This window comes from Theropithecus gelada, chromosome 12, assembly GCF_003255815.1.
Source record: "Theropithecus gelada isolate Dixy chromosome 12, Tgel_1.0, whole genome shotgun sequence".
Taxonomy (NCBI): domain Eukaryota; kingdom Metazoa; phylum Chordata; class Mammalia; order Primates; family Cercopithecidae; genus Theropithecus; species Theropithecus gelada.
The window spans coordinates 3,520,652-3,543,813 of record NC_037680.1 but is presented as its reverse complement, the minus strand read 5'-3'; the positions used below and the strand labels follow the sequence as shown (position 1 = coordinate 3,543,813).

Sequence of the window (23,162 nt, the reverse complement as noted above, 5' to 3'; positions counted from 1 at the left end):
CAGCTTCTGATGCCCGAACAGGCTTCTGTTCACAACAGTGGCCCATGGAGAAAGAGGCCCCTATTAAACTTAAATGAAAGAACTTTTTCCATTGTCAGGGTGTTTTCTAATTTCAGTTCAAGGAATATCCTAAAATACAGCCTTGTTCAGAATTTACTGCACAGAAAAGAGGGTATTTCATTCAGAATAGATCGGTTATTGAAGCAGTGCTGCTAAGATCCGTTCCCTTTCACACCACGATTTTCACCGTTTCTTTCCCTTCTCCAGTTCTTTGGAAATTTGTGATCTGGGGATCTTAGTTATTAATTGTTTTGACTCTCTTCTTGTGTGCTATAGGCATTGGAGTAGAGATTTCTGAAAAACCAGTTTATTTCATCTTACCTTTTGTGTTTCAGTTATTTTTAATATTTTCCTGTAAGTATTTTGTAATATTTTACTTATAGTGAAATGGATCACAGTGTAATTTCCTAATACAAAGCAGGATATGTGGGAAGAAAATGTACAATTCTTTGATTAAAATTATTTCCCACTGAACTAAACTTTGATTCATGTGAAAAAGAAATAAATGTTCTACACCAAGAAAAATAAAACTACATATGCATTCACCATTTTTGTTTTGTTTATTTTGTTTTTTTTTTGTTTTGAGACAGAGTTTTGTTCTTGTTGCCCAGGCTGGAGTGCAGTGGCATGATCTCAGCTCACTGCAACCTCTGCCTCCCAGGTTCAAGTGATTCTCCTGCCTCAGCCTCCTGAGTAGCTGGGATTACAGGCACCCGCCACCATACCTGGCTAATTTTTTGTATTTTTAGTAGAGACGGGGTTTCACTATGTTGGGCAGGCTGGTCTCGAACTCCTGATCTCAGGTGATCCACCTGCCTCGGCCTCCCAAGTGCTGGGATTATAGGCAGGAGCCACCGAGCCTGTCCCTGCATTTACCTTTGAATCAGCAATCCTACTTTTAGGAATTCACCCTGAAGATATACTTCCAACAATAAGAAAACCCATTTGCACAAGGTTTATTATTGAAGCATTGTTTGCAATTGCAGAATAAGTTAAACAACTTAAATGCCACACATCTAACAGTGCTTAAATGAACTATGGTACATTCGCACAATGGACTACTATGAGGTTGTAAAGAATGAGGAAGACCTCAACGAATTGATACAATTTCCAGAATTTATTAAGTTAAAGAAAGACAAAGTGCAAAAGATTATCTACAGTATAATATCTATTGTGTAAGAAAGAAGAAAAAATAAGAAAGAAGAAAAAATAAGAAAGAAGGAAAAATAAGAAAATACGCATATATCTGCTCATTTCAGCTAGAAAGAAACATAGGCAAGATAAACCAGAAACTGAAATTAGATACCTACAGGGAATGTCAAGAAAGAGATGAAAAACACAAAGGAAACAGGGATAAGAGAAAGGCACTTTCCTAAATATAACTTTTTGTGTAGTCTAGACTTTGGAATCATGTTAGTGTTTTACATGCTCAAAACAGAAAAATAAATAAAATCGGCCGGGCGCGGTGGCTCACACCTGTAATCCCAGCACTTTGGGAGGCCAAGGCAGGAGGATCACGAGGTCAGGAGATAGAGACCAGCCTGGCCAACGTGGTGAAATCCCGTCTCTACTAAAAATACAAAAATTAGCTGGGCATGGTGATGGGCGCCTGTAATCCCTTCTACTTGGGAGGCTGAGGTAGGAGAATCGCTTGAACCTGGGAGTCGGAGGTTGCAGTGAGCTGAGATCGCGCCACTACACTCCAGCCTGGCGAACGAGCCAGACTCCATCTCAAATAAATAAATAAATAATCAACAAGGATAAGGACAATCTTATATAAATGAAAGTTTGATACAAAAAGCCGCCAAATGAATGAAACTGCTCATGAAATGAATGACATAACCATACTGAAGGACGGTTGGGGAAAAACACAAACAACACAAGATTAAGACCCTGTGTCCTCAGGTTACAAACCCAAACGTCCCTAACAAACAATTAACTCGAATTAAAATTAGAGTTAAATGAAAATTAGAATCATCTAATCAGAACTCGAATTAAAATTAAAATCTAATTTTCACAGAGGCATAAATTAACAGGTCTGAAATGACTTTCGTACATTCTGCAAGGGAGAAAGAAAGAAAATATTTAATATATTGTGTAAAATGGGAGTCAGTTTTCTCATCGTCAAAGAAGGAAGTTGTGAACATAAAATACAGGATAAAATAAACCCTGTGGGCTGGACACAGTGGCTCACATCTGTAATCCCAGCACTTTGGGAGGCCAAGGCGGGTGGATCACTTGAGCTCAGGAGTTCGAGACTAGCCTGGCCAACACAGTGAAACCCCCATCTCTACTAAAAGTACAAAAAATTAGCTGGTCGTGGTGGTGGGCACCTATAATCCCAGCTACTCAGGAGGCTGAGGCAGGAGAATCGCTTGAACCCGGAAGGCAGAGGTTGCAGTGAGCCGAGATTACACCATTGCACTCCAGCCTGGGCAACAAGAGCGAAACTCCATCTCAAAATAAATAAACAAATCCTGGGTAGAAATTTTAGTGTGAACTCCTGGGGGTAGATAGAAAGATACTGTTGGAATGGAAATAGATGAAGGAGGATATGTAGGTGTGTGTATACAAACTTATGTAATGTTACTGTTATCACAGATCAAGTTCTCAATAATATTTTTCTAGGCTCTGTATTCCATTCCACTGTGCCTACTGCACTGTCCTTATAAATTCTCTTCGATATTTTTATTTCTTTATTCTTTGACATTTATTTTACCATTAGTCTGTAAGTTTCCATGACAAATCTGGTTAAGAATTTGATTTAAAATTTGTTAAACTGGCCAGGTGCTGTGGCTCATGTTTGTAATCCCAGCACTTTGGGAAGCCAAGACAGGAGGATCACTTGAGCCCAGGAGTTCAAGACCATGCTGTGCAACGTAGTAAGACCCTGTCTCTACAAAAAATTAAAAAAAAAAAAAAATTAGCCGGGTATGATGGCACATGCCTGTAGTCCCAGCTACTGGGTTGGACTGGGGTGCTGAGGCAGGAGACTCGCTTGAGTCCAGGAGGCCAAAGCTGAAGTGAGTTTTGATTGTGCCACCGAACTCTGGCCTGCGTGACAGAGTGAGACCCTGTTTCAAAAAAGGATTACATTAATAGGCTAATACAGGCAGAATTGACATATTTCATGAGATAATCCCTAAGCATTGCATATTTTTTATGCTATTGTAAATAGTATTTTTTGTTTCAACTTCCAAATGTTTATCGCTGAGTATACAAAAAGATTTCTTTTTTTTTTTTTTTGAGACGGAGTTTTGCTCTTGTCGCCCAGGCTGGAGTGCAGTAGTGCAATCTCAGTTTACTGCAACCTCCACCTCCTGGGTTCAAGAGATTCTTCCACATTAACCTCCTGAGTAGCTGGGATTACAGGGGCTCACCACCACACCCAGCGATTTTTTTTGTATTTTTAGTAGAGATGAGGTTTCACCACGTTGGCCAAGCTGGTCTCAAACTCCTGGCCTTAGGTGATCTACCTGCCTCGGCCTCTCAAAGTGCTGGGATTACAGGCGTGGTGAGCCACCACGCCCGGCCAATTGCATTTTTTAATATATCAATATTGTATTCTGCAGTTTGTATTCACCCTTCCTCCACCCTTTTGCTCTATCTGGTGGTCCCTTGATGGATATATGAGGCCCACCCACGTTGGTGGGGGTGGATCTGCTTTACTCAATCTACAGCTTCAAATGCTGCTCGTTCCTGGAAACACCCCTACAGACACAGCCAAAAATGCTTAACCAGTGAGCGGTCATCCCTTAACTCAGCTGACACCTAAAATTAACCACGACCTTTTCCAAATATTTGAGGGTTTCCCAGACTCTTTTTCTATTGATTTTTAACTTAATCGCACTGTGGGCACAGATTACGGCTTGTATGGCTTAAATACTTTCCCATATATTAGGACTTGTAGGACCTGACACAGATTCTATCTTGGCAAGTGATGTGTGTATTTGAAAAGAAAGCTTACACTACTGTTACTTGGCAGAGTATTCTGTAAACGTCAATTAGGTCAAGTTGGTTAATAGTATTGTTCAAGTGTTCTGTATCTTCACTGATTTTAGCTGAATTATTCTAGAAATTTACAGAAAAATTTCCTAGAACTGAGTTTAGCATGACTGCATGACTGAGAAATGATATATAAAAACTGATATATAAAAATGAATAGTATTTTTATGTATTACCAACAGACATTTGGACATTTAGATAAAAACTTGTTACATGATGTCAAATAAAAAATCTGGAGCTTAAGTTCACAGAACAGACAACGTTAAGAAAAATAGGAAGAAAAAATCTGGACCTGGTAAAGGGAGACTTTATTTGAAAGGATTGTTGCAAAGTGGTCGGGAGGGGCGTACTACTGCAGCAGGGAGAATGCACTGAACATAAGATCTGTTTGTCTCAGGGTTAGGCAAAGGGGTTTTCTTTTATAGGGAGGGAAAGTAAGTAAAAGAAGTGGGATGAAGGGGAGTGGCATGGTGGGACAGTAGATCCAATCAGTGACTTACCCTGAGTCCAGTCTATTCTCTCCAGGGGTGGAAGGGAGGGTGAGCCAAAGTTCAGGGGTCCGGGGGTAGAAGAGAATCTAAACCAAAGTCTGGTTCACAAGCATTTTGTTCCCATTGATCACTGGGGACAAGCAGTTTAGCTGATTTATGAGGCAAAGAATGGGAATTTGGAAGGCCTGTGTCTGGCCTCGACTGGGGTCTTCAAGGGCAGCATTCATGAGTCATACCGGGAAGGATGGTTCTCTGCAGTAAACTATTTTCCAGAACACCAAGGACAAGGGACTCCTTTAAATGTGTCTGTTTCCTAGGATCACAGGGTTCAGGTAAAATTCAACATTGTCAATAGACAAGAAAACGGGGGCCAGAAATGTGAAAATACAGGAAGTGCTCAGTATTGAGGATCTCAAGTGTAAAGGTATGACAGGAGGCGAGACTGAAAAGAGTAATGGTTACAGCCAAGTTTGAACATTTGAGTGCCAACCCATCGGGGTTACATGACAGCGAGTCTGTGGGCTCAAGCGCGCACCTCAGACGGGGCTGCTCAGGCCCTCTCCTCCTAGTGAGGGCCCTGGTACTGGTTCCTGGGGTTTGCCCTGATAAGAGTGGCTAGATGCCTGGCAGCACCAGCTGCTGACTAGACTATGAGAGTGTTTGTCACCAAAAGGTCAGCTCAGAGAGGCAGAATGTGGGGCGGGTGGCTCTTGCTTCAAAGCCCCCTGATGAAAGAGGTATTAGGTTGGTGCAAAGGTAATTCTGTTTCTGCCATTAAAAGTAATGGTGGCCGGATGCAGTGGCTCACGCCGGTAATCCCAGCATTTTGGGAGTCCGAGGCAGGTGGATCACAAGGTCAGGAGTTTGAGACCAGCCTGGCCAATATGGTGAAATGCTGTCTCTACTAAAAACACAAAAAGTTAGCCGGGTATGGTGGCGGGTGCCCTGTGGTCCCAGCTGCTTGGGAGGCTGAGGCAGGAGAATCGCTTGAACCTGGGAGGCAGAGGTTGCAGTGAGCCGAAATCGCACCACTGCACTCCAGCCTGGGCAACAAAGCGAGACTGTCTCAAAAAAAAAAAAAAAGTAATGGCAAAAGCCGCAGTTACCTTTGCACCAACCTAATACTTTCTTCTCCTCAGACAGTCTGTGGCTGCATCACAGACAGCAGCCCAGCTGTGCTGGAGCTGAGTACAGGAAGCTGCTGCCAAGCTGTGGGGATGGGCAGGGACTCCACTCGGAAGCCTTATGTAGCCAGGGTTTCAACACTCACTCCCCAAGTGTGAGCGCTGTTTCCTGTTCGAGGGAGTGAGCCTCTTCCTCAGAATCACAGGTCTTTCTGCAAGGCGGATATGCCTCATGGGTGCCTACCTTTCAAGGAGCAATCCTGCCTGGACTGTCTTTTCCTCAACACCTTTGCTTTCATACCAGGAACAGAAGACAAAAGCCCAAAGCCATTAAAAATAAAGTAGCAATTAAAACACCCAAGGGCACTAAACTGCTATTAGAAGAGGAATCTAGCCCCTCAGCAATATCTAAAAACGTACTTTGAGGGAGAAACAAGAAGTCACTCTTTCAGAGAAGATGAGCCACCAGGAGCCAACCTGGAAGGCCTTCATGATGTAGGTGTCTACCTTGGACAACGTTGTAGGAACAGCTGTAACGACCAGAACAGCAGGAAGCTGTGCGGTTGCAGCCCCAGTCTGAATCCACCAGGCTAAGCTGTGCACAGGGACCACAGTCAACTACCCAGGCTCTTTCCTCCGGCTGGATCACCCTCCCCATCCCCCAGGTATTTCCTGCTGACGCTTCTTCTATCTCAAGGTACATCTCCCTGGTAGCTCCCTGGGGAGGGGCTCCATCTTACTCATCTGTGCTGGCTACAAAGTAGGGCTTTGATGGAGGCTGGTCATCCAGACATAACCCATGCCCAGGACGAAGCATAAAAACACTTGTACAATGAAGAGTGGTTCAATGGTCCATTCTGTTTATTCAGAACAGTAAGATAAATACACCTTAAATATTAAAATTTTTTATATACAGAAATGACCCCATTCCCCAAAAAGTTTGAAAAAATATTGTCTCCTCCTAGATGATAAAGGCAGGAGGAGACAATAAACCCTAGATGACCCATGAAGGCAGAGCCAAGCCCTTGAGGCAGTTTCCTCAGCACAGTTTGGCCAACGCTGGAGGGAAGGTCAAGGAGGTCGAAGGAAAACGTTACGCTGAAAGTCCCTTTCCAACGAGGGTGCCAAGCGCTGGTCTTGAACGAAGTACCCCGCCTCAGCATCATTTCCTGAAGCGCTTGAAGAGAGGGTGCACATGTTTGCTGGGCGCCTTGCTCCGTGATGAGTGGTACTCCATGTACACAGTGTCGTCGGCCCCGGACATAGAGCTCATGGTGCCAAAGCGCCGAGATGCCTGCCGGGAAGAGGGGATCAGCCCATGTTAGTCTCCAGAAGAAAAGACACTCCTTTTATAATATTTATAATCACAGCAAATTTTATAAGATGTATATAAACTTAATACATCATTTTAAATAATGTTTACAGATCGCTTACTGTGTCTCAGGCATTGTTCTAAGCATTTGACATGCATTATCTCCTCTAATCCTCAAAACTATTATAATCCACACCTTAAAGAAGAGGAAACTGAGACACAGAGAGATTAAGTAACATCACCAAGATCACATAGCTCTTAAGGAGATGGGGCTTGAACCCAGGTAGCCGGGCTTCAGACTGTTCTTAACCATAAGGCACACTGCCTCACTTAACAATAGCTTCTGGACAATTTTTTTTTTTTTTTAAGAGAGAAACAGGGTCTCCATATGTTGACCATGTTGGCCTCAAACTCCTGGACTCAACTGATCCTCCCGCCTCGGCCTCCCGAAGTGCTGGGATTATAGACATGAGCCACTGTGCCTGTTCTGAACAGAATTTTTTTAACAGTTAGGGCAGAAGTCCCTTAAAATCTCCTGAGACACCACCATGAGGCTTTGAATCGAGTGGAAGGACAGAAAGCTCTGGGCTTGACTCTTGGCTGCACCTGTCCCTGAGTAACCCTGGGGCAAGTAATTAGTGTCTGCCCCTCACCTCAATGACCTCACCTGTAAAATGGGGATAACCACATCCACCCTGACATTTCTATCCTGTGAGGAGAATGAACCAGGCACCTCCTCACAACCAGTGAGAGCAGTGAGAGCACGCTCCTGGGCTCCCATGGAGAGCGCTCCCTAGTGGGGGAGAAAAGCCTTAGGCTCAAGGGAGGGCGGCCCTCCGCAGGGACAGCGGCTTCCTTGGCCCAGCAGTTGCTCACCTTCCGGCTCTAATGGCAACTGAATTTCAAACGCACCTGACTGAAGTGCACTTCTCCCCTGGGACAGGCCTGATAATTCTCCATAATGATGCTCTCACTAATTACACCATATATTTGCTTGGCCTAGAGCAGGCAGATTTGTAGAATAAATGAAAGGTTGAGTATTTTCACAGAACTCTACATTTTTCAAAGTTAAGCATTGAAGCTACCACAAGAGTTGACCTCAGAGCTGTCTTAGGGGCTAGAGGGCTTAGCTTTACCACTGAGGAGGACCCAGAGGAGAACTGTGTGCCCACGACCAGGAATGGCAGCCCTGGGTAGGGAACTACGTGCCCCGGCCCATCACGCTCCCTCCAGTCGCCACCAAGGTGAGCTGGGGTCACCTGCTTGCCATCTGGGCTTCAATATCAAGATCTAACGAATACTCGTGTGAGTAAAGCAGGAGACCAGTCACAGCCACCGTGAGCTCAGCTGTATGCAACAGGACCAGGGGCACACACCAAAAGGGCAACAAGGGTTGTTTCTATTAATCTCTTCTATGTTTTCCAACATTTCCAAAAAAATCCCATGGGCCCATCCAGGGGGCCACAGACTACGTGTCTGTGTCTGTGTCTACAAACGCTGCCCTGTGGGAACACTGACACCTGGAACCTCCTCACCCATTTACTCACCTGGCTGGATCTGGAGCCAAACTCCCCAGCCACCACCTCCTCCTCGGCATCCAGGTCAGTGGCTGCCAGGACCTTCTGTAAGAGCTGCTGCTGCTCTTCTTTTGTCGAAAACGCCAAGTCTTCCTCCTCCATGCCAGCAAGCTTCGTGATCACCTGCAAAGCCCAAGCCAGCAGACATGCTCCCTTCTGCTCTCTCTCCCCAACCCTCCTCTGCCTTCTCCTGGGTCCACCTGCCCTGTTCACTTCCCTCCCCAGGCCCAGCCACCGTGGTGGCCAACAAGGGAGAGCTTCTCCCTAGAATTCCAGAGACCAGCATCGGGAGCCACTTTTAACACGGAGCTTGACTAATGATCTCAAGACCGGAGGGACACAGGAATTTCAGAGAAATCTGCCCCCAACACATAGCATCTAAATGATCATGTAGATCAACAGGAAGAATCTCAGTAAGTTTAAAAGGCTCCTTCGGGTAGCCTTCACATCTTGGAGCAGGCAAAGGAAGGGACAAGAGACTGGAAGGCACATGCTGTGGCCCTTTAGGAAGGTCCCTGGCATCTGCTGTGCCCAGCAACTGGGGCTTCCAGCAGGAATGAGCACATGAAAATGAAAACGATAGGATATCAGGAAGATATTTACAGGACTTCTCTGAAACAGTAAGAACAGCAAGGTGGAGACTGGGTTTTTATTTCTATGGGGATAACTTACTACAAGGGCTCCCTATCCCTGCAGAAAACTTGGGTTGATTCTGTAAAGGGAACTCTCCTTCCCTCCAATTCTCATAACGTTAATTAAAGGAAAATTCCTAGAAGTAAGGATCTGAGTCCTTCTGGGCAGGGATCCAGAGTATAGACGATGTGCACGTCTGCCCAGGGCCCAACCCCTCCAGGTCATGACTCTGGGAACTCCAACGACTGCTCCTCAACAGGCAGCACTGAAGACACAGCTCCAACCAACACAAACTACTAAGGTACGGTATTGTGCCTTTTTGTCGAGGTCACCTTTCAAAGAATTCAGAGCAGCTCCTTCTGACTTGGTGCTCCTCTTACCCTCACAGCTCGGCAGGAATCAGGAGGTAGGAATGCTATTACCAGCAGGGATTTTCATGGATGGATAAAACAGTCACAATGCAAATCCTCCAAAAAACTGGGCTCAAAACCCAAGCATCTTGTCCTCTAGGCCAGCATGAGGTCTGAAAAGTGTCACTGCCTCTAGCTAACAGAGGGGAGGCGAGACAACCCTGTCCTCCTAAGGCCAATAATGGGAATTCTCACCAATGCATAAAGAGACACATTAAAAATGTATCTAAAGGGCAGCCTGGATTGCAGTCTTTTGCAATCAAGAACCTGGGAGTCTGATGTTCTAGGGATGTCCTTTTAGTGGACCATAGGGGTAATTTAATTCCCCTACTTCTAGAACCCTCCATTTATCCCCAAAATATAAAGCCCTTCTGGACACCAAATACTGACATAAAAATAATATTTGTGTAACAGGAAAGAAAGCAAATGCCTCAACCAATGAAAGTCAGCCAAAGCTTTAGAATTTCCCAATTAAAATACCTGATTTGTAGTACAGGGATGGCTCTGGTGTCTGGGAGGCAAACTGAGGCACACTAAGGCCTGGAGCTTACCAGCTGATGAAAGGAAGGGCTCTCCTAGCTACCTGGAGAGGCATCCCTGAGAAAGCAACGCTGCAGGGCTCAGACTCACACAGTGCTGGCCATAGTGCCGTGGCACCTCAGCCCTGCCAGGACGGCACGCTTCCTGCCAACAGCTGCCCTCAGTGGTTCATGCAGTAATAAAGGGAGTTTGAGGCAAGGCCTCTAATCCCCTAATGCTTGGTGCCTGCCGGCTGACAGTGGTCCTCACGTCTCCTGGAGGCCAGGGTACCAAGAAGGCCTTGGTCCTAGTCTAACCAGAGGCCAAATGGATATGTACCTTGAAGCTATAACCTTGATCTACCAAGAATCTCTGCCGCTTGGTTGAGTAAGCCATTTCCTGTGTGTCCTGGGATACCAGTGAATAGAAAAAGGCATTGTACTCCTCTGCAACCATCCCTGCGGGAAAAAATGAGAAAAGGAAAGAAAGAAGACAACATTAGCCATTAGAATGCCAAGAGCTCAGGGTCCCAGGTTCAAAAGCAAGCACTGCAGTGGAAAAGCCCTGCACTCAGGGTTACCACCTGAACTTGGCATGCGATTGCATCAAAATTTAGAAGTCTTTTATGCTTCCAAGGACACCATCAAGAAAGTGAAAAAACAATCCACAGAACAAAAAAATATGTGGAAAGCATGTATCTGATAAGAGATTTGTATCTAGGTTATATAAAAAACTACTGAAACTCAACAAGACAAATTAATTATAAAATGGGCAAAGAATATGAACAGATTATTTCTCCAAAAACAATATAACAATAGCCAATAAGCACAGGAAAAGATGCTTCACACCATCAATCACCACGGAAATGCAACTCAAAACCAAAACGAGATTATCACCTCACCCCTACGAGGGTGGCTAGAATCAAAAAAGCAGATAACTGCCACTGTTGTCAAGGATGTGGAAAAACTAGGGCCCTCATGCATTGCTGCTGAGAACGCAAATGATGCAGCTGCTTTGGAAAACAGTCTGGCAGTTCATCAAAATGTTAAACACAATGTTATAACCACGTGACCTGGCAATTCCACTTCCAGGCATAAATCCAAGAGAAATGAAACTAGATCCACACAAAAATTTGTACATGAATTTCACAGAAATCTTCTAAAAGCCAAAAAGTGGAAACAGCCCAAATGTCCATCAACAGATGTGTGGATAAATAAAATGTGGTATGTCCATGGAATCAAATATTATTTAGCAATAAAAAAGAATGAAATACTGACAGATGCTACAATATGGATAATTTTTTGAAAACATTATGCTGCCGGGTGTGGTGGCTCAGACCTGTAATCCCAGCACGTTGGGAGGCCGAGGTAGGCGTGGATCACTCGATATCAGGAGTTTGAGACCAGCCTGGCCAACATGGTGAAACTCTGTCTCTACTAAAAATACAAAAATTAGCCAGGCGTGGTGCTCATGCCTATAATTCCAGCTACGTGGGAGGCTGACGCAGGAGAATCCCTTGAACCTGTGAGGCAGTGGTTGCAGTGAGTCAAGTACTCCAGCCTGGGCAACAGAGCGAGATTCCATCTCAAAAAAAAAAAGAAAGAAAAAAAAAGAAAACATTATGCTAAGTGAAAAGAAACCAGTCACAGAAGGCCCTAAATGGTTTGATTCCATTTACATGAAATGTCCAGAAAAGGCCTACAGACATGAAAGTAGATTAGGGGCTGCCTAGGGCTGGGGGTAGGGAACAAGAGGAAATTAGGAGTGGCTGTGCATGGATAAGGGTTTCTTTTGGGAGCTCATGAGAATATTCTAAACATGAATTGTTGTGATAGTTGCACAACTTTGTGAACATGGTATTTCCTAGGTTTTCTTCGAGGGTCCTTATAGTTTGAGGTCTTACATTTACGTCTTTAATCCATTATGAGTTGATTTTTATATGTGGTGATAGGCAGGGGTCCAGTTTCATCCTTTTGCATACAGTTAGTCAGTTTCCCCAGCACCATTTATTGAATAAGGAGTATCTTCCCCACTGCATATTTTTGCCAATTTTGTTGAATTGGCAAAAATATGCAGTGGGGAAGGTACTCCTTATACTAGTTGGCTGCAAGTACATGACATTATTTCTGGGCTCTCTATTCTGTTCCATTGGTCTATGTGTCTGTTCTGTACCAGGACCATGCTGTTTTGGTTACTGCAAGCCCCCGCAGCATAGTTTGAAGTTGGATACTGTGAGGCCTTTGGCTTTGTTCCTTTGGCTTAGGCTTGCTTTGGCTATTCAGGTGCTTTTGTGGTTCCAAGTGAATTTTATAAGTTTTTTCTAATTTTGTGAAAAATGATGTTGGCAATTTTAATGACACAGTTTCTTCCAATCCTCCAGCATGCAATGTTTTTCCATTTGTTTCTGTCACCTATGATTTATTTCAGGAGTGTTCTGTAGTTATTCCTAGGTTTTGTCTTTTGTTTTCACAGCTATTATAAATTGGATTGTGTTCTTGATTTGGCTCTCAGCTTCAATGTTACTGGTGTATAGAAATGCTACTGATTTTTGTACACTGATTTTGAATTCTAAAACCTTACTCAGTTGCCCATCAGGTCTAGGAGCCTTTTGGTGGAGTCTTTAGGGTTTTCTAGGTATAGAATCATCTCATTAGGAAGACAGATAATTTAACTTCCTTTTTTCCTATCTGGATGCCTTTTCTTTCTTTATCTTGCTAGATCGGTCTGGGTAGAACTTTTAGTACTATGTTGAACAGGAGTGGTAAGGGTGGGCTCTGTCTTGTTCCAGTTCTTTTCTTTTTTTTTGGGACGGAGTCTCGCTCTGTCGCCCAGACTGGAGTGCAGTGGCGTGATCTCGGCTCACTGCAAGCTCTGCCTCCCGGGTTCACGCCATTCTCCTGCCTCAGCCTCCCAAGTAGCTGGGACTACAGGCACCCGCCACCATGCTCAGCTAATTCTTTGTATTTAGTAGGGATGGGGTTTCACCATGTTAGCCAAGATGGTCTCGATCTCATGACCTCGTGATCTACCCACCTCGGCCTCCCAAGTGCTGGGATTACAGGCGTGAGCCACGCGCCCGGCTGTCTTGTTCCAGTTCTTAAAGGGAATGCTTCCAGCTTTTGCTTGTTTAGTATGATGTTGGCTGTGAGTTTGTCATAGATGGCTTTTATTATTGTGAGATATGTTCCTTCGATGCCATTTGTTGAGGGTTTTTATCATGAAGGAATGTTGAATTTTATCAAAAGCTTTTTCTAGGCCGGGCATGGTGGCTCACGCCTGTAATCCCAGCACTTTGGGAGGCTGAGGTGGGTGGATCACCTGAGGTCAGGCCTTCTAGACCAGCACTGCCAACATGGCAAAACCCTGTCTCTACTAAAAATACAAAATTAGCTGGGCATGGTGGTACATGCCTGTAGTCCCAGCTACTTGGGAGGCTGAGGCAGGAGAATAGTTTCAATCTGGGAGGTGGAGGTTGCAGTGAGCCAAGATTGCACCATTGCACCACTCCAGCCTGGGCAACAAGAGCGAGACTCCATCTCAAAAAAACAAAACAAAACAAAAAAAACCCAGAAAAACCAAAAAAAAAAAAACACCTTTTCCTGTGTCTGTTAGGATGATTATATGCTTTTCATTTTTAATTCTGTTTATGTATGTGGTGAATCACATTTATTGATTTCCACATGTTGAACCAACCTTGCATTCCAGAAATAAAGCCTATTTGTGGTGAATTAACTTTTTGATATGCCACTGGATTTGCTTTGTCAGCATTTTGTTACAGATTTTTGCATCTATGTTCATCAGGAATATTGGCCTATAGTTTTATTTTTTCATTGTGTCTTTGCCAGATTTTGGTATCAGGATGATACTGGTTTCATAGTATGAGTTAGGGAGAAGTCCCTCAATTTTTTTTGAATAGTTTCAGTAGAACTGCATACATCTGGTTCAGGACTTTTTAAGTTGGTAGATTTTTTTTTTTTTTTTTTTCTTTTGAGGTGGAGTCTCACTCTGTTGCCCAGGCTGGAGTGCAGTGGCACCATCTCAGATCACTGCAACCTCTACCTCCTGGGTTTAAGCAATTCTCCTGCCTCAGCCTCCCACGTGGCTGGGATTACAGGCACACACCACCAAACCCAGCTAGTTTTGTATTTTCAGTAGAGACGAGGTTTCACCATGTTGGTCAGACTGGTCTGGAACTCCTGACCTCAGGTGATCCACCTGCCTCAGCCTCCCAAAGTGCTGGGATTAGAGGCATGAGCCACCATGCCTGGGCCATATTTTAAAAAAATTACTAATTCAATTTCTCCTTATTGATCTGTTCAGGGTTTCAATTAATTCCTGATTCAATCTTGGGAAGTTGCATGTTTCCAGGAATTTATCTATTTCTTCTAGATTTACTAGTTTGTGTGCACAGAGGTATTTATAAGTCTCTGAGAATCTTTTGTATTTCTGGGGATCAGCTTTGTCTGATCCCCAGATCAGACAAATGTCACCTTTGTCATTTCTGATTGTGCTTATTTGCATTCTTCTCTTTTTTGTTAATCTAACTAGCAGTCCATCAATCTTATCTTCTTTTTTTTTTTTGAGACAGAGTCTCGCTCTGTCACCCAGGCTGGAGTGCAGTGGCACGATCTTGGCTCACTGCAAGCTCCGCCTCCCCGGGTTCAAGCAATTCTCCTGCCTCAGCCTCCTGAGTAGCTGGGATTACAAGCATGCGCCACCACATTAAGTTTTGTATTTTTAGTAGAGATGGGGTTTCTCCATGTTGGTCAGGCTGGTCTTAAACTCCTATGATCTGTCTGCCTCAGCCTCCCAAAGTGCTGGGATTACAGGCGTGAGTCGCTGCACCTGGCCTTATTTATCTTTTCAAAGAACCAGCTTTTTGTTTCACTGATCCTTTGTATTGTTTTTGGGTCTGAATTTCATTTAGTTCTGCTCTGATTTTAGTTATTTCTTTTCTTCGGCTAGTTTAGGGGGTTAGCTTTTTTAAAAATTTTTCTAGTTCCTTCAGGTGAAATGTCAAATTAATTTGAGATCTTTCTATCTTCTCGATGTAGGTGTTCATTGCTATAAACTTTCCTAACATTATCTTTCCTGTACCCCAGATATTTGGTATGTTGTATCTGTTTTCATTTGTTTCAAATAATTTTTGATTCCTGCCTTAATTTGTTTATCCAAAAGTCATGCAGGAACAAGTTGTTTAGTTTCCATGTAATTGTGTGGGTTTTTTTTTTCTTTTTTCTTTTTAGAGATGGGGTCTCTCTATGTTGCCCAGAATGGTCTTGAACTCCTGAGTTCAAATCATCCTCCCACTTTGGCCTCCCAAAGTGCTGGGATTACAGGCATGCACCACTGTGCCTGGCCAATTGTGTGGTTTTGAGAGTTCCTCCTGGTACTGATGTCTACTTTTATTCCACTGTGATCCAAGAATATGCTTGGTATGATTTTGACTTTTTTGAATTTATTGAGACTTTAATAAAGTCGAGCCTAAAGTCTCACATTGCTTTGTGGCCAAACACGTGATCAACTTTTTTTTTTTTTTTTTTTAATTGTGACAGAGTCTTGCTCTGTTGCCCAGGCTGGAGTGCAGTGGCATGATGTCAGCTCACTGCAACCTCTGTCTCCCGGCTTCAAGCCAGTTCTCCTGCCTCAGCCTCCCGAATAGCTGGGACTACAGGCGCACGCTGCCACACCCGGCTAATTTCTGTATTTTAGTAGAGATGGGGTTTCACCGTGTTGTCCAGGCTGGTTGCAAACTCCTGAGCTCAGGCAATCTGCCGGCCTCAGGCCTCCCAAAGTGCTGGGATTACAGGCATGAGCCACCGCACCCGGCCCATGTGATCAATCTTAAGAGTATATTCTGGGGGCAGATGAGAATATATATTCTGGGGTTGTTGGGTAGAGTATTATGTAGATGCCTATTAGGTCCAATTGTTCAAGTCCAGAATTTGTCAGTTTTCTGCCTCTATAATCTGTCTAATGCTGTCAGTGAGGTGTCAAAATCTCCTACCACTATTGTGTGGCTGTCTAAGCCTTTTCCCAGCTCTAGAAGTACTTGTTTTATGAATCTGGGTGCTCCAATGTTGGGTGCATATATATTCAGGATAGTTAAGTCTTCTTGTTGAACCATTTATCATCGTGTAATGACCTTTTTGTCCTTTTTTAATGTGGTTGGTTTAAAGTCTGTTTTATCTGATGTAAGAATAGTGACCCCCTGCCCCACTCTTTTTTTTCATTTGTGTGATAGATTTTTCCCTATCCCTTTACTTTGAGCCTATGGGTCCTGTTACATGTGAGACAGGTGTCTTGAAGACAGCAGAAGGCTGGGTCTTGTTTTTTTTTTTTTTTTTTTGAGACGGAGTCTCGCTCTGTCGCCCGGGCTGGAGTGCAGTGGCCGGATCTCAGCTCACTGCAAGCTCCGCCTCCCGGGTTTACGCCATTCTCCTGCCTCAGCCTCCCAAGTAACTGGGACTACAGGCGCCCGCCATCTCGCCCGGCTAGTTTTTTGTATTTTTTAGTAGAGACGGGGTTTCACCGTGTTCGCCAGGATGGTCTCGATCTTCTGACCTCGTGATCCACCCGTCTCGGCCTCCCAAAGTGCTGGGATTACAGGCTTGAGCCACCGCGCCCGGCCGGCTGGGTCTTGTTTTTAATCCAATCTGCCACTCCATGTCTTTTAGGTAGGGTGTTTAGGTTGTTTACATTCAAGATTAATATTGATACATGAGGCTTTATTCCTATCATGGTGTCATTAGCTGGTTGCTCTGTAGTTTTGATTGTGTAGTTGCTTCACAGGGTCTGTGGGCTATGTGCTTACACGTATTTCTGTGGTAGCAGGTGTCACCATTCTTTCATTTCCATGTTTAAAACTCTCAAGCATCTCTTGTAGGGCCAGTCTGGTGGTAACAAATTATTTTAGCAATTGCTTGTCTGGGAAAGATTTTATTTCTTCTTTGCTTATGAAGCTTAGTTTGGCAGGATATGAAATTCTTGGTTAGGATTTCTTTTCCTTTTTTATTTTTTTCTTAAAGAGACTGGGTCTCGCCGGGCGTGGTGGCTCAAGCCTGTAATCCCAGCACTTTGGGAGGCCGAGACGGGCGGATCACGAGGTCAGGAGATCGAGACCATCCTGGCTAACACAGTGAAACCCCGTCTCTACTAAAAAATACAAAAAACTAGCCGGGCGTGGTGGCGGGCTCCTGTAGTCCCAACTACTCGGGAGGCTGAGGCAGGAGAATGGCGTGAACCCAGGAGGTGGAGCTTGCAGTGAGCTGAGATCCGGCCACTGCACTCCAGCCCGGGCGGAAGAGCGAGACTCCGTCTCAAAAAAAAAAAAAAAAAGAGATTGGGTCTCATTATAGTTTTTCGGTTTTTGTTTTTCTGTTTTGAGATGGAGTCTTACTGTTGTTGCCGAGGCTGGAGTGCAATGGCACGATCTCAGCTCACTGAAACCTTTGCCTCCTGGGTTCCAGCAATTCTCCTGCCTCAGGCTCCTAAGTAGCTGAGATTATAGGCGCCTGCTACCATGCCCGGCTAATTTTTGTATTTTTAGTGGAGACAGAGTTTCACCATGTTGGCCAGACTGGTCTCGAACTCCTGGCTTCAGGTGATCTACCTGCCTCGGCTTCCCAAAGTGCTGGGATTATAGGTGTGAGCCACTGCGCCTGGCCGGTTTTTTTTTTCTTTTAAACAGGGTCTTGTTCTGTTGCCTAAGCTGGAGTGCCGTGGTGGGATGTCGGATCACTGCAACCTCTGCCTCCCAGACTAAAGTAATTCTCTTGCCTCAGCCTCCCGAGTGGCTGGGACTACAGGCGCACACCACCACACCCGACTAATTGTATTTTTTGTAGGAACAAGGTTTCGTCATGTTGCCCAGACTGGTCTCAAACTTCTGAGTTCAAGCAATCTGCCTACCTTGGCCTCCCAAAGTGCTGGGATTACAGGTGTGAACCACCGTGCCTGGCCAGGATTTCTTTTCTTTTCTTTAAGAATGCTAAAAACAGTCCCCCAATCTCTTCTGACTTGTAAAGTTTCTGCTAAGAAGTCTGCTGTTAGAATGATGAGTTATATGACCCTTTTCTCTAGCTGTCTTTAAGATTCTTTCTTTTGTATTGACCTTGGAAAGTCTGATGGCTATGTGCTCTGGGGATGATCATCTTGTACAGTAAGAAGATTCATTCTCACCATAGATCTTAGCAACCTTACCATAAGATTTTTATTCCCTTTCTTAAATAACTTTTACCTTTTCACTTTAAGAAAGCACTTTACAGCTTCTCTTTGGCATATGTGAATCACTAGCATCGTTACACTTGTGTTTTGGGGCCATTAGTAAGATAAGGGTTACCTGAAAACAAGCACTGAGACACAGTGACAGTCCATGACAACTGAGATGGCTATTAAGTGACTAATGGGTGGGGAGAATTTAAGCATGAATATGCTGCACAAAGCAAGAATTCACATCCTGGATGCTACTCAGAATAGTGTGTAATTTAAAGCTTATGAACTGTTTATTTCTGGAATTTTCCGTTTAATATTTTTAGACTACAGTTGACCACAGGTAATTGAATGTGGAAACGAAAACTGCAGATATGGGGGGGACTACTGTTTTAAGAAACTAGGACAGAAAATTTTGTGGCCTGAAAGACTTGATCCTTCAGGAAAATCTGAACATTTCTGCTTTGTAGTTCAAATGTCAGTAGGTTAAGCATACTGCCCTTGAATGTAATTGTTTCTCAGTTTTAGAAGAGCTCAGACATGCAAAGACAAGAGCCAAGTGTCTTATGTTAAAGAGTGTTTTGAGTAAGAAAACAATTCTATTCACTTTTTTTTTTTTTTTTTGAAGACAGTCTCGCTCTGTCGCCCAGGTTGGAGTGCAGTGGTGTGATCTCGGCTCACTGCAAGCCCCACCTCCCGGGTTCATGCCATTCTCCTGCCTCAGCCTCCCGAGTAGCTGGGACCACAGGCATCTGCCACCACGCCCGGCTAGTTTTTTGTATTTTTAGTAGAGACAGGGTTTCACCATGTTAGCCAGGATGGTCCCGATCTCCTGACCTCGTGATCCACCTGCCTCAGCCTCCGAGGATTACAGGCGTGAGCCACCGTGCCCGGCCTTCTATTCACATTTAAAGGAGTTTTTAAGGCTGGGCATAGTGGCTCACACCTGTAATCCCAGCACTTTGGGAGGCCAAGGTGGGTGGATCACTAGAGACAAGCCTGGCCAAAATGGTGAAACCCCATCTTTACTAAAAATACAAAAAAATTAGCTGGACATGGTGGTGCATGCCTGTAGTCCCAGCTATTCGGGAGGCTGAGGCAGGTGAATCACACTTGAACCCAGTAGATAGAGGTTGCAGTGAGTCAAGACTGTGCCACTGCACTCCAGCCTGGGTGACAGAATGAGACTGTCTCAATCAATGAATCAATCAATCAATAAAGGAGTTTTCAAATTAGAGTAAGGAATAAGTAATGAATTACGTTCACATTTACTAGCAGATCATATTCCTGTCAGTTTATAAAAGCTACTGTATCAGCCTCCCAAGTACCTGGAACCACAGGCACACACCACCACACTCAGCTAGTTTTATTTTTTGTAGAGATGGGGTCCCACTACATTGCCCAAGATGGTCTCAAACTCCTGGCCTCAAGCTGTCCTCCTGCCTTGGCCTCCCAAAGTGCTGGGATTATAGGTGTGAGCCACTGTGTCCAGCCAGTCCACTACATTTTATGATTTATAAGCTCAATCCTCACAGCAGTCTTGGCAAGATAGGATTGTCACCCCCACTTTGGATGGGAAAACCAAGGCTCAGAGGAGCAAATAATTCGCCCAAGGTGACACAGCTGGTCTGGTGCCCGAGTCCATGCTATTTCTAGTCCATGCTATCTGCCTCATCTCCATTTTAAATACAAGCTACTAGATGCTTCTTAAACACATTTGAATGCAGTGCAATTCCAACATATGCCCACTAATCTTGTCATTTTCAAACATCCCAGCAGTCCAGATGCCTCCTTGAATAAGCAAATTCCTTGAGGACAGGGCCTGTGTCCTTGTCTCAGGATGTGCCCCGGTCCCAGTAAGACAGATATGGCCACCTCTTAGCAAGAGCGTCAGTCCCTGCCACGCCCACAATGACGGTCTGGGCCCTTTTACTGCAGGAAGCAAGCACAGGGGTGCCACGCCTCCTCAGAAAAAGTCTTAGGAATGCGGATTCGCACCTCCTCACTCACTGTGCTTGCCCTGCCCCTGCTGCAAGCTACCACCAGGGCAGCACTCTGCACAGGTTATGAATGATGTGTCCATTGTGTGTCTGCCCAAGCTGCTCCTAGCAAACCTTTCCCTGCCTCCTGTTCAAGTTCCAGAAGCAGCTTCCAGCTCCTCCACTTACACTGCTGGCCCAGCTCTGTTTTCTCCCTTCCACATCTAGCCCATAAGCACTGCCTTGCCTTGGCTCCCTCTTACCATGCACCAACACAGCTGCACAGTGTACAGAGCACATCTGTGTGGATTCCATGCCACTGTCAGGGAAAACACCCGCATATTCACCCCCAAGGCATGAAAAATAATGACGGGCATAAGGATCTAGGTCTTTGCTTTGGGATCCCCTCTCTCCAGAGTCTATTTAGCCCCAGGGCACATGGCAGCTCTTACCCCTATTGTCTTCCAAACTAAAGTGGTTTAGGAGGAGTGACCTCCTGCAACAGAAGATGAAAGGCCACTTTACCTTTTTTAGCTCGAAGCACCCGCCCTAGCCTTTGGGCTTCCTGACGCCTGGAGCCACCATGGGATGAGATCTGAATGAGGACATTTGCTTCTGGCAGATCAAATGATGTGTCACCTACCTACAGAAACAAATCAGAAGATTTTTATATATGAGGAAAAAAAAATCAGCTCAAACCATCCCTGAGCTGGGCCTGTGCCAGTCGGTGCTGACACCCACCCCCATCATCAAGGGACACCAGGAACCAGGACAAACGCTGCCGCAACACACAGGATCCAAAATTTAAATAAGTTCTGTAGATAATTTTGAAACATAATCACTCTTTTATCCTCTTTGTACCAGGGTCTATCTGATACAGGCAGAGAGGTGAAGCAATAAACCTCAGAAAGGCACCTCAGGGTCTCTAGGACCTTGTGTGAGTTCTCCTAAGAGTCATCCTAAAGAATTAATCCCAGGCATCAGTGACATTCAGAATGCTGGGTGCCAGGAGCCCAGAGATGAGAGGGCCCTTCAACAGAGACTGACTTTGAGTCATTCATTTTTTTGGCTACAGAAATATGTCTCCACAAAACCATCCATACTCTTACCTGGTGGCCACTGACACCAGCAGCACACATGGGATGTGACCTGGGAGGAACAACTGCCCCATATGGGATTCTAACTGTAGGTGGATTCCTCAGCTCTGGGGCTCCAAACATCGAGGTTCCCAGCCACAGACATGAAGGTTTGGTGCTTATGTGCCCAGCCACAATCACGTAAAATCTCATTTCTTTTTTTTTTGAGACGGAGTCTCGTTCTTGTTGCCTAGGCTGGAGTGCAATGGCACAATCTCGGCTCCACTGCAACCTCCACCTCCCGGGTTCAAGCGACTGAACCCTCCTGCCTCAGCCTCCTGAGTAGCTGGGATTATAGGCATCTGCCACCACACCCGGCTAAGTTTTGTATTTTTAGTAGAGACGGGGTTTCTCCATGTTGGCCAGGCTGGTCTCGAACTCCTGACCTCAGGTGATCCACCTGCCTCAGCCTCCCAAAGTGCTGGGATTACACCCTTGAGCCACCCTACCCAGCTGTAAAATCTCATTTATTTTGGGCTTTGGGTCTGTCTTAATCTGAGTGACTATTCTAAACTGTGGGGCTACAGCTTCTGATTTCAGAGTAAACCATCCCTGAGCTGGGCCTGCACAAGTCTGTGCTGACATCCACCACCCATCAAGGAACACCAGGAACCAGCGCAAAGGCTGCCGCGACACACAGGACCTCCAACTTGTAAAGAGAACTTCATCTGAATGCCTACTTTTGTCAGAATAGGAAATGAACTTTTTTTCCTTTTATAAACAAGGAAATACAACTTAAAACTCCTACATCCCAAAAAGAATTGGAAAAAACCTCAAAGAGCCTTTATAGATTACCCATGATGCAGGCAAACCCTCGATCTGCTCCTTCCACTAATGCCAGGCAGTATCCCCTATCCCTGGACACGTTGGAAATGAAAACATACATGAGAAGTTCCTTCAGCAGATGTGAATTCGCTGTCCAGGAATCACAGTGTACCCCCCAGGTCCCCAGAGTGCTAGGGGCCTCACCTCCACCCCATATGCCACACAAACCTTGGATATGAAGATGGTGTTAATTTTGGGGTTGTGCTTGAAATTCTGGAGAATTTGCATCCTTTCCCCCTGAGACGTAGGTCCGTAGATATAGGGTCTAGAGAAGAACAAAGCTGTGTTAGACCACAGAGTCACGCCTCAGTTGTCTTGAAAACACATCAGAGGGAAAAAGGAGCTCAGGCAAGCTAGTCTCAAGTAGAAAGCCCCCTGTCATGCAGGAATATCGTTACACGCACAAAAGTGACTGGTTACAGACGCACTCCCCAGACTTCCCCACTGATTCCAGGGGTAGGCCCACCATTCTCTTCGGGATTCCCTCCTTTCCGTTTTTCGTTTTCCTTTTGGACTATGCTTTTTCCTGATTCAGCATCTCTCACTCTCAGCACAGATTCTATACAAGGAGAATCTCCAGATTTCATGAATCCCAAAGAGAGTGACGAAGAAAGCACTGCTATTTCCAAAAAAAGGCTGGAAGCAACTGTCTGCCAAGGCACAAGCATGCTCCAAGAGATGAGCAGAAAGGAGAAAAGTGCCCTTCAGCCATCTTTGTGCTGATTTCCCATAACACTGAGTTTTAAAAACTTCTCTTTAATTTCCAGCTTCCTGCCAGGTGCGGTGGTTCACGCCTGTAATCCCAGCACTTTGGGAAGCCAAGGCGGGTGGATCACCTGAGGTTGGGAGTTCGTGACCAGCCTGACCAACATGGAGAAAC

General features: G+C 45.0%; 1 protein-coding gene across 2 annotated transcripts in view; it reads right to left on the bottom strand.

Moving 5' to 3' along the window:
- Positions 1-6,520: 6,520 nt before the first annotated feature.
- The window catches only part of ERCC3 (ERCC excision repair 3, TFIIH core complex helicase subunit), a 38,336-nt gene continuing 21,694 nt past the window's right edge, over positions 6,521-23,162 (bottom strand). For both annotated transcript variants that reach the window (XM_025403860.1, XM_025403861.1), the window contains exons 11-15: positions 22,451-22,547; positions 20,847-20,964; positions 10,471-10,589; positions 8,540-8,692; positions 6,521-6,974 (exon numbers count right to left, since the gene is read on the bottom strand). In XM_025403860.1, coding sequence (XP_025259645.1) covers positions 6,843-6,974; positions 8,540-8,692; positions 10,471-10,589; positions 20,847-20,964; positions 22,451-22,547 — 619 coding nt within the window. In that variant the 3' untranslated portion in view covers positions 6,521-6,842. The remainder of the gene's footprint in view (positions 6,975-8,539; positions 8,693-10,470; positions 10,590-20,846; positions 20,965-22,450; positions 22,548-23,162) is intronic.